The sequence below is a fragment of the Acipenser ruthenus genome, chromosome 5 (assembly GCF_902713425.1).
Source record: "Acipenser ruthenus chromosome 5, fAciRut3.2 maternal haplotype, whole genome shotgun sequence".
In the NCBI taxonomy this organism is placed as follows: domain Eukaryota; kingdom Metazoa; phylum Chordata; class Actinopteri; order Acipenseriformes; family Acipenseridae; genus Acipenser; species Acipenser ruthenus.
Genome location: NC_081193.1, coordinates 16,011,138 through 16,022,612, shown reverse-complemented (window position 1 = coordinate 16,022,612; position 11,475 = coordinate 16,011,138). Strand labels below are relative to the sequence as shown.

The window sequence follows — 11,475 nt, the reverse complement described above, 5'->3', positions numbered from 1 at the left end:
AAAAATATATCTCTCCTTTGCTACGAGAGAGAGAGAGAGAGAGAGAGAGAGAGAGAGAGAGAGAGAGAGAGAGAGGTGGGAGTGCCCCCAAGTGGACAGGACTACAATGACTTAAGTAGTTTTATTCTGAAAATGATGGGAAACCTTACAGGCTGAAACTGTTTTTTTAAATGTGCTACATTGGCATCTATGTATTACTAAATGGAATTAATTTATGATCGGTTTGCATTCTGAACATGGTATGCTTGATAATAGTGCTGAAGTCCTGATGTGACATGATTTCCATTACATGCTGTGTCATGCTGTGCTTGTCTTCCAAGGCTAAAGCCAAAGAAAGAAAATAACAAAATTTAGAGAAGAATGTTTTACCAATGAAAATCTACTTAACTGAATTGAATACATTTTAACATGATGCTGTGACAGTATGTATTCACCCGTACTTGTTGACAAAGAGGCTGTGTCACAATATGAACATCTGTACGTGTCGACACAGAGTCTGTGTCACCATATAATCACCTGTACTTGTTGACACAGCAGTTGTATCGGTATATAATCACTGGTAGTTGTTGACACAGCTGCCATTTTGAAATGAGCTTTGAAACAGACTAATCAATCCATGAAAGTACCTTGACTTGCCATAATGAAAGCTCAGGTCACATCAACAATTTATTTCATTATCCACCAAAACCTGACAATCAAGACTTTGCACCAATGAAAAGAATCAATCCTGTACCTGCCATTACTAACTCAGCCAATCACAGCCTGTCAGCTTGACTGGAGTTTAGCATCTTTCAACAACAACAAACCGTGACATGGACAGTTCAGTAGTATAGCTCCATTCAGATATCTGGCACTTTCCAGGTAAACTATAAGTAGCTCTGACAAGTATTTATTTATTTATTTATTTATTTATTTATTTATTTATTTATTTTGTAAAATAAAGTTATTCATTTTTTTCTTCTAATTATGTTTGTGATCTTTTATGAACATTTCTGGGACTATTTTCCTAAAACATTTCTCAGCAGAAGGGTACCCAATGAGCCATTACAAGTTTAAGGTAAATCTAGGTTTTAAAGTGTTTCTTTTTAAAAGAAAATAATGAGAAAAAAATCATTTTCTAAAAGGGATAGTAGCCTCTCAATGAAGGCTCTAGTGTGTGGTAGTTGACCTTGACTTTCGTTAGTGCCCTCTCCTTTGGTTCGGAACGCATAACACCAGTCGCAGTCAGCTACTATCACTTCATTAGAAAACGATTCAGTACCATCAGCCAATCAGCTTCCAGCTCTAGTGGCTTCTATCAGACAGTAGATGCCCGCTGCTAAGTCACAGCATTAGCTGTGAATCAAATTTAAAATCAATCCGTACAAGTGCCGGCTTTTTCATTTTGACTTGCCGTAATTAAAGTTCAGTTGGACAACAAATACTAACAGAAGATGTAACTTGTCCAAATGTATTTTATTATCCTCTAAATCATCCAATCAGTGCTGTGCCTCAAAACCAGCCAATGAATATTGTGCAACTAGAGAAGAAACCAGTCCTGTACCTGCTTCTTCCGCATCAGCCAATCCACAGCCTGTCAGCTCGACTGTTGTTCAGCATATTGCTACATTCAGATATCTGGCACTGTCCAGATAAACTAGAAGCAACTCTGACACGTAAAACGTTATTATTTTAATAAAGTTATTTGTTTAATAAAGTTTTTTTTTAGTTCACGTGCTGGAATTTAAGTGAATAATTAATTGGCAATTGAATCCCAGTACAATTGTATATATAGATGCACGTTTCACTCACTCGGGGTTGTGTGTTCGTGAGTGGAGAATGGGTGTGGAGAGGAGGTAAAAACTAAAAAGAAACCAGAGAAAATAATTGCTACAATGTGCTGGAAGCATCAGCATGGTTTTGTGTTTAGCGTTCGTCCACCCTGTTTGTTAGTGTCTATTCGTTTTGTTTGTCTGTTTATTTTGGCCTCAAGTGACGTGTCCTGTTTTCTGTTTTGTTCAAACCTTTTATTTTCTGTGTGTTATTAAAACACTGAGCGCAACAGCGTCTCAGTTTCAACCCGAGTACTGCCTGTGTGTGTGATTCTTTCTGGCCTGACGTCATCCCTGCAGCTAGCCTGTCACAGTCCCTTTAAGAGGGGGGAGATCTGTGCTGACTCTTCTGGTGCGTTCATAGTGCTGCAGGAAGAGGGCAGCAGCCTTGCAATATCCGCTGGTCAGTTATGGCAGTGACACAGAGAGGTGGGAGAGAGGGTGTGTGGGCTTTCCCTATCTCCGAGAGGCGGGCATTGGTGAGCTTGCTAGCCCTATAAATAACGTTCTGTTGTTCCCTCAGGTGGGACCCTGAAAGATGAACTAACGAGCTAACGGAAGCTCTGTTCCAGGACCGAGAACAGCTGGGAAAAGACACAAACGAACCCAAAGAAAAGAAAAATATCGATAGGGGGGAAACCTTCGGCAGACCTCATAAGTGTTGAGTGCAGCACCTTTTCTTTGTAGTTTTGTTTATTGTGTTTTATTTTCTCTTTTTTGATTTTGCCTTTTGTTATTATTATTTGAGAGCACCAGCGAGTGTGTCAGCGGGACTGTTTACCTGTGGGTATTTCCGTGGTCCTGTCTACCATCGCTGGTATTCAGGCCACGGACAACAGCGCCCTCTGTGGGCTAAAACACGCACTTGAAAATAAAACAAACCAAAAGTAATAAATAAAATGGCACCTGTGCAGTGTTTCAAGTACACCCTTCTGTCTCCCATGTCAGTGAATACCCACACCCTTCCACAGTCCCCTATCTGTAGAATGACGCACATAACATTTGTTGTCTATATTGAACATGCTCTCTGTTTATCTGTTTTGCGAGAAGATATTGTAAGGCCATGGGTTACCTTCTGTTCTCTGGGTCGGTAGCATGACGGATAAATCAGGCAGGACGACAGGATTGTGCATCAACAGGATTTATTCAACAGCGAACTCCATACAAAGGTTCAGCAATCAGGTAAACAACTGAACAGCGACAGCAGATATTATAGCTCTAAACTGTGTATAGGATTACATAAAAAGGAAAAGTAAAGAAGGCAGACTTCCCAGCATTCTCTCCTTCTGTCTAACTACGGAGGCCATTAAGGTACTAAAAGAATAGAACAATGTACTTGCATTGAAAAAGCAAACTAAATGTAACTAAATTATGAAAATTACATAGTTGTTTTTGATGATTGGATTTCAATGTGCAGCTACACATCGCAACGTTAACATTTGCAACAGTACTCAAGCACTGAATACCCAGCAAGCACCAGCCCATTTGAATTTGTTGAGGTGAAACTGAAAATTACTTGATTCATCTTCAGAGCCAGTACATGGAATTTGGACGTGGGTGGGCCTTAAACTAAAAAGTATTATGCACCCCTTTAACAAATAAAACCTTTTTTTGTATTGATGAATTGTTTAAGAATGTTTGTCACACTGACCATATCATAGGAAAAAGTTGCCCACCCAGTGTTACTCCCAATTGTACCTTTTTTTAGCCTTGAACACATACAGTTTGTAAACTCAGAAGATGATTTAGACCTGTGACGGGGTGCCCACCCCTTGTGTGTACTTTATTTATGTATGATTATTATTTTAATTTGTATTATTATTATTGTATATTGTATTTGTGTGCGGATGGACGAAAGCCACACAACGTTATTGTTTATTATTTGTGGGCGGTGAAAAGCTGGCATTGTTATTATTTGGCAAGGATGGGGTTACTTCCCCATCCTTAAATAAACAAGTGAGAATGTGGCTGGAGCCGTAGGTAATTGTTTGATCAATGGGTAGTTAACTAGTGAGAGCGAGATCGAGAGATCGAGAGCGAGATCGAATGCAATGTCAAAAACTTCAAAATACTGGCACCTGTAGAAATGTTCTGCACTGGGCCATTCTAAGACATCCAGGTTCTTGTTTTTAAACCACTCCAGTGTAGCTTTGGCTGTGTGTTTAGGGTCATTGTCCTGCTGGAAGGTGAACCTCTGCCCCAGTCCCAGGTCTCTTGCAGACTTAAACAGGTTTTCCTCTAGAAATTCCCTGTATTTGGCTCCATCCATCTTGCCCTCAATCCTGACCAGTTTCCCAGTCCCTGCCGATGAAAAGCATCCCCATAACATGATGCTGCCACCACCATGCTTCACCGTGGGGATGGTGTTCTCAGGGTGATGAGCAGTGTTGGCTTTGCGCCACACGTATCGTTTTGCACTAAGGCCAAAAAGTTCAATTTTGGTCTCATCAGACCAGAGAACCTTTTTCCACATGTTTGCTGTGTCTTCCACATGCCTTTTGGCAAAATCCAAACGGGATTTAATATGTTTTTTTTTCAGCAATGGGTTTCTTCTCATCACTCTTCCATAAAGCCCAGCTTTGTGGAGCGTCCGCGTTATAGTTGTCCCATGAACGGTTTCTCCCATCTCAGCTTTGGATCTCTCCAGCTCCTTCAGAGTTACCATTGGCCTCTTGGTTGCTTTTTCTGACTAATGCCCTCCTTACCTGGTCACTGAGTTTTGGTGGAAGGCCTTCTCTAGGCAGAGTTGCGGTTGTGCCATATTCTTTCCATTTTTTAATAATGGATTTAAAGGTGCTCCGGGGGATGTTCAAAGTCTGGGATATTTTTTTATAACCCAACCCTATTGGTGCTTCTCCAAAACTTTATCCCGGACTTGTTTTGATAGCTCCTTGGTCTTCATGATGCTGTTTGTTTAGATATGCTCTCTAACAAACTCTGGGGCCTTCCAGAAACAGGTGTGTTTAATATGAGATCATGTGACACATTAATTGCACACAGGTGGACTCCATTCAACTAATTATGTGACTTCTGAAGGCAATTGGTTGCACCAGAGCTTATTTAGGGGTGTCACAGCAAAGGGGGTGAATACTTATGCAATCAAGACTTTTCAGTTTTTTATTTGTAAATAATTTTGAAAAATATGTAGATTTTTTTCCCCACTTCAACATTATGGACTATTTTGTGTAGATCAGTGACAAAAAATCCTAATTAAATCCATTTTAATTCCAGGTTGTAACACTACAAAATGTGGAAAAGTCCACAGGGGTTGAATACTTATGCAAGGCACTATATATATATATATATATATATATATATATATATATATATATATATATATATATATATATATTCCCTTAATATATGTCATTTATTTTTCTCACTCAAAGGAATGGAGTGGAGAGGCAGCTGCTAATGGGCTAATACTTGCTCTATGAATCACAGTCCTTCTGACATGAGAACAATCAGTAGTAAGTTTATTATGTTTTTCAAGAAAATATTTTATTATATACAATAAATGGCACCAAAAATATTGTCTGTAAGTGAGACTATGTAGCGGGGATGGAATATACTATAACCCACATAATATGACACAACTATTATTCATCTATCATTTATAAAATGTCAGACATCTTGGATATCTGTTCAACAGGCCATCTAATTTATATTTATATATTTTTAAACTTCACAGCTAGCGGGTGTGGTGAGAATCTTTACATGTCCTCCAATGCAAATTCCTGAGATAGAGCAGTCCAAGCCTAGTATTGTAAGTATGGAGTTGGATCAACAAATGCTGCTGCTGTTGGGCATTACACTCAGGTAAAAGTTAATTACCAACCAAAACCTTAATAGTTTAGTTTAGCGTCTAACTTATTTTGCAGCCATTATCTACAATGTCAAATTTCTCAAAGAAATAATAACAAAAATACCACTAATGCATTTGTGCTTTTCTGTTTTTTTAAAAAAACCTGCTGTGAATGATTTTCAATTCCCTTGTAGGTTGTGTGATACAGGTCTAACAAGGTTGGCTGTGCAGTTGCTCATTGCCCTGGTTCTGAATATGAATATGTTTATGTATGCCAGTACTGCCCTCTGGAAGTTATGTTTTTTTTTTTAATATAATTTAATCTGAAGCAAGATTCAGAACATTCTAAATGCTTCTTTAGCTAAAACAACATTTTTGGGATCTAACCAACACTCTTTTGCATTGTTAGAAAGTTTAGGTATCTACAAGTAACACTTCTCTACAAATCTAGCAGTTCAATCATTTACACAGTGATTTTTCTTTTTTTTTATCTTACACTGTGCAGAGGAAACTACCAAAAATTATTAATCACACCCTACAGAGCTGGTCCATCATGTGGTGTGCCCAAATGCTTGTAAAGATAAGCTCTGCAGTAAGTGTAGAAACTATTAATTTACGGTATTAACAACAAAATGATCACGTATCTTACCATTTTATTATTGGTTCTAAACAACTTTTAAAAAATTGCTATTCTGCAATGCACTGGGTAACTCTTTCAATATCCAGTAAAGTTTTTGAAAGATAATTTTAGATGCTAATTTATGTGTGTGAACGTGTGGGTTGCAGTGCGTAGTGAAAGGGTGATGCAGGTGCTTCAGGCAAGGACAAACACAAAGTTCACGGTTCAAGTTCTTTATTTTTCTTGACCAAAGTTTAAATAATAAAGCTGGCTCTACCCAGCAATGGGTATTGCCAGTGCCAAAACAAGGGGCCGCAGTCCCGAAATAATAATTACAAAACCACAGACACAACACAAACACAGACATGTCTCCGGACAGTGCATGCTCTTAGTGCAGGTGCGGTGCTGGAAACAGTGATGCTGGTTAAGTGCAGGTGCGGTGAAGTCCGGGTGAATCGCTGGCCCTAGTCTGCAACTCCCAGATCTGTGCTGAATCAGTCTGGCAAAGACAAAACACACACGTTTGCAAATAAAACAAAACACTTAACTGAGGTTCCGAACAGTCCTCGTTTCCTCTCATCAACCACAACAAAGGAACCGATTACGGCGTCACGTCCCCCTAAAGTACCCTAAGCCCCGCCCCCTCCGATAGTAGTTCAATCACGTCTCCTGCAATTCATGAATGAAACTTTGCTTACCGTACAAGGGTGGTGACTCCTGGTACCGTGACGCCATCCCTTTCCTGAATGGCCGGCTTCCGACTGCCCTTGGAATGAACTGCGCAACCATTCAGTACAAGGCACACAGTTCCTGTTGTACAGTGCCCTCACAGGTCGAGAGGGAGATTGTTGATTCGGATTCATTCGCTCTTTGTCACAATGTGCTATGTTTCAGAACATCTAATTCAGTTATGCAAATAAATACTCTTAAGACATGGTGCTTGTTACTGACTATACTTAAGAGCAAACCCATGTGCCTACACAGACATGTATTCCAACTGTCCTGCTCTGAAAGACTCTAATGGATATTGCCACTGTGCCAGGCTGGCGTGGTGGTGACATCACAGACCCGTAAGAAGACTTGTTCTGATGTTGAATCAGCACGCATAGCAATTGTTTTCTTTAGTTATTCTTTTACCTCCTCTCTCTGACTCTCGTTCTCCACTCCTGAACTTCCCCGCAAAAGCCGTGGGTCTCCATTTATATGCGACCATCCCCAGATTAACAACAATCAATCAATCCGGAGATGGTCGCATTCTTTAAATTAGTCTGCGTGACTGACAGCCAATTCAAATTACTTAGCTGACAGTCACGCATTCTCACGAGAGGTAAAACAAATCATAATAATACAAATAAATCATAATAAACAGCGCACAAATGTACACAGGGGCGGGGCTCCCCGTCACACCACCAATCGGTTTTGGCTTGGTGTCCTGCTTCATGCAAGTGTACAAAAGTGTTCTCTTAGGAGGTGTTCCTATACATGGAGACTACTGTATCTATTGTCTGTGTTTTTCTTGGTGACACTGTTCCCTGTATTTTAGCTCTGTATCCAAATAAAAAGAACCTGATCAATTATCTATTATTGTTCAGTGCTTTATTGCACTGGACTGGAACCTCTTGGGCCGAGAGGATATTAAAAATAACCCCTCTGTTTGTAGCCCCTCTGAGCGAGTGAGTGTCACAAATCTTGGTGCAGTTGGCAGGATTTTGGTTGGGTTGAGCAGCACATTTGCCAACAGTATGGAGGAGGCACCACACCCAGTGACCATGATGATGTCTTTCTTTATGGGAGCACCTTTGATCCCCAAGTTTATGGATACTGGGGTAGAAGTGAAATTGGGTGAGTGGAAGAGAGAAATGACACGATAAGCATGCAGACCTTAAACGAAAGACAAAAAGTGGATTTATTATTGGATGCTTTAGAAGGGGATGCTAAGGATACTGGATAGGGCATATAGGACCACCTCTAAACAATTTTTTGATCAATTGATCCCACAAATTGAGGAGTTATTGACCAGCTTGACTCAATGCTCCACATTGGACCTTGCCACAGGTCTATACATTTTAACTTTGCTCTATTCTATGATAGTCTTCAAGGTTGCTGTAGTGATGGAATGTTTTTTGTTTTTGTTTTTGTCCAGCTGAAAACTAAAAACACATTTGATCTGTTTCCATTATATAATCTTTTGTGTGACATTTTTGGAAAAGGATGTGAGAAGGATAGGACTCTGTTCTGGTGTCCGAAGTTGCCTTGCAGCCCTAATAGACTGCATGTTAGGGAGAGCATGTTTTCCGTGTATTGCACCCATCTGGTTCATGCTTGTGGCCCCAATTGCTTCACATACAGGGTGTGTTTTGTGAACATTTGGTGTCTTTTATGGTATGGTTTAGGTCCATTATCATTTCATTCAGTATTTGGAGTGTACACGTTTCTATGTACATCATGCAAAGTTGGTGACTCAGTGATTACAATAAGTTGATTGTGAGATTAATTTGCTTCACGAGGTAACAGTTGTGGGGATCAGCACATTAAAGATTGAAGCTTCTTCTTTGTTACAGCATAATTTTAATCTAACTTTGCTCATAAACGGTACCATATTTTGAATGCTGCACCATCTAATTGTGCTGGAAGACATTTTGCTAGCGTTTCCTAACAGACATCTTCAGCTATGTTCAGTTTTTGATTTGTGTGTTTTACTATTTTGTTGTATTTATTATTAGTACACTGGTGACTAAATGGTAGGACTGATTGACATTCTGAGGAACCCAATTGCATCACCTGTTACCCATTACCTCATTCCATTACTAACTGCCTATAAAAGGTGTGTTGTCAGCTTAGTGCAGGCAGAGAGCAGGGCAGATTGTGTTGCTGGAGGATCCAGACGAGGAAGTGGACGAGAGGAATCTCTGGAGGAACAGACTGCAGGAAGAACCTGGAAAAGTTGGACCAAGAGATCAAGGGAAGTTACAACTAAGTAATAGTACTTTTGTATGCGTGGTGAACCCTGTCTAGCTTGCATATAAGTGCACTGGGCTAGAATAATTTTGTTCAGTGTGCGACTAGAAACAATTTTATTTGACAGTACAATACATATATTGACTTTACTGCTGTATAGGAGTTATGAAGTGTGTCAAATAGCATTATACTGATTGTACATAATTATTGTGATAGTCTGTATAAAAGATGACCCACTGGAGTATTGTTATAAACTTAAAATTGCAATACAATATGTTGCAACTGCAGTGACGGGGGCTTTGTTTGTTCTTTTGGCTTGTTACAGCAGGTGCCTGGGCCCGGGGTTTTAGGCTGACACCCTGTTGGATGGTGACCAGCGGGACAGCATTCGGGATGGAGAGAAGCCGGTCCTGTGTTGGGCTAATTTATAGTGAAGAGGACAAGGGCCATTTTCAGCCAGGAGTGATACTACAAGCCGGGACACAAGGAATATGAGGTTGTATCTTTCTGTGCTACAGCCTCCCTTCTCATTGTTGAGAAGCACCGGGACCCTCCCTGCCTATTTGCACAATTGAACTTGTTTTTAGATAGTGTTAACCTTATCCAATTGTTTTAGTAAGAATTGTGATTTTAGATAGATGTCATGTATAGCTTTAGCTGGGATTGTATTGTGTAAATTGTGATTTGGATAAAGATTATTGTGGCCATTCGTTGCAATAAAAATTGAAGCTTACTTACCTGTGTTGTGGTCCTTGGATGTTCATGAGGGGGGAGAGGGGAGGGGAGAGGAGTAGAGGGAGGAGGTGGAGGAGAGAGTTGGTGTCACATAATCCCAAAAGAACCTGTAGAGTGGAAAACGGGAGGGTTAACGTTAGTACATATAGTTAACAGTGTTTGGTTTATTGTCACCTGGTCTGCTGTCCACCAGTTTTGTGCGTTAAAGCATGGGGCACTCCATGCTTGCTGTACTCACTGTCCCATTGCAGCGACATTATCAGTGTGTTAGTATCTTCCTAGCAGTTTTAATGTTAAGTTATTTTGCAAGCTAGTAATAAATGCTGTTTTTTTAATTTTTGTTTGGACATGCCACTTCTCAGCCACACTATGTATATGGTCCCTCCTGTAGCTTGAAGATGCTGAAATATACACCCCACTGCTGGCATCACTTTGTAAGACTTTTTGGAGTCTTTGTGTAGGTTTGAACAATTGTTACCATTCCAGATATCACCTTGTACAAGGTGCCTTTAATCAGGGTCCAAAATAATGGTATTCAGTATGAACTCTGACTGGTCAGTCGTTGCATAAACGTGAGCACAGCCAACATGCCACTCGCTTTCCTGCCGAGGGCAGAACTAAAACATTCCCTCCAGGAAACACTATCTTACAAACTCTTGTGTTGATTCCATTTCAGTGTGTTCAAAAGTACCTGCTAGTTTTATATATAGTGTAAAGAACACATTTGGCAACTCTTATTGATTTGCTTTTAAACGTCGTACTTGGTTTCATTTTCAGTTATCCATACATTTTATTTAAAGTTTCTAATTATTTTAACTTCTACCACTTGCTTAATTATTTAAATACAACCTATAAATGCTACACTACTAACATTAATTCATTCACATAAACTCACCTCATTGACTTCACAATTGGGAACTAAAACAGAACTTGCATTAAAGTATAAAAAAAATCTCACTGACTATAGTAATAGACAGCAAATTAAATATGTTTTTATTTTATCTGTGCAGGAGTACAAACAACAAAAACCAAATAGAAATAATTGTAAGAAATAAATGATGCAAATATATACTTTTTTTTTTAAGTACAAAGATAGCACATGGTTACATTATTAAACAACACAATAAAAAATGTTCTGTAATTGTTTAATTCTAGTGTGAGAAATATTTCATAATCTTCTGAACTAATACATAAATAATCGCTACAGTTGAATGTTATTAGGATTGTTGTTAAGAGTTAAGATTTGGTGCGTGAAGATCAAATATCTGTCATAGGAGCCATACTGTAACTCTGCTGTGCTGTACTATAGATGAAGTACATACTGTCATACTGTAACTATTGTGCTGTTCTATAGATGAAGTACATACTGTCATACTTTAACTCTACTGTGCTGTATTATAGATGATGTACATACTGCTGTACTGTACTATAGATCAAGTACGTACTGTACTATATAAGTACAAATGCCAGTGGTGACAAAAATGTTCAAAGAACGTTTCTCTACTTTGTGTGATTTAAAAATGTCTGCCCTCTGCTGGTCCTTGATG

At 39.3% G+C, this 11,475-nt stretch overlaps 1 protein-coding gene across 1 annotated transcript; it reads left to right on the top strand.

Moving 5' to 3' along the window:
- Positions 1–5,226: 5,226 nt before the first annotated feature.
- On the top strand, positions 5,227–9,926 carry LOC117403207 (cysteine-rich venom protein kaouthin-1-like; the record flags this gene model as incomplete). The annotated part of the gene is made up of 3 exons (XM_059024748.1): positions 5,227–5,281; positions 5,503–5,548; positions 5,825–9,926. Coding segments are annotated over 3 exons (210 nt in total), but the record flags the coding sequence as incomplete, so codon positions are not given.
- Positions 9,927–11,475: the final 1,549 nt, after the last annotated feature.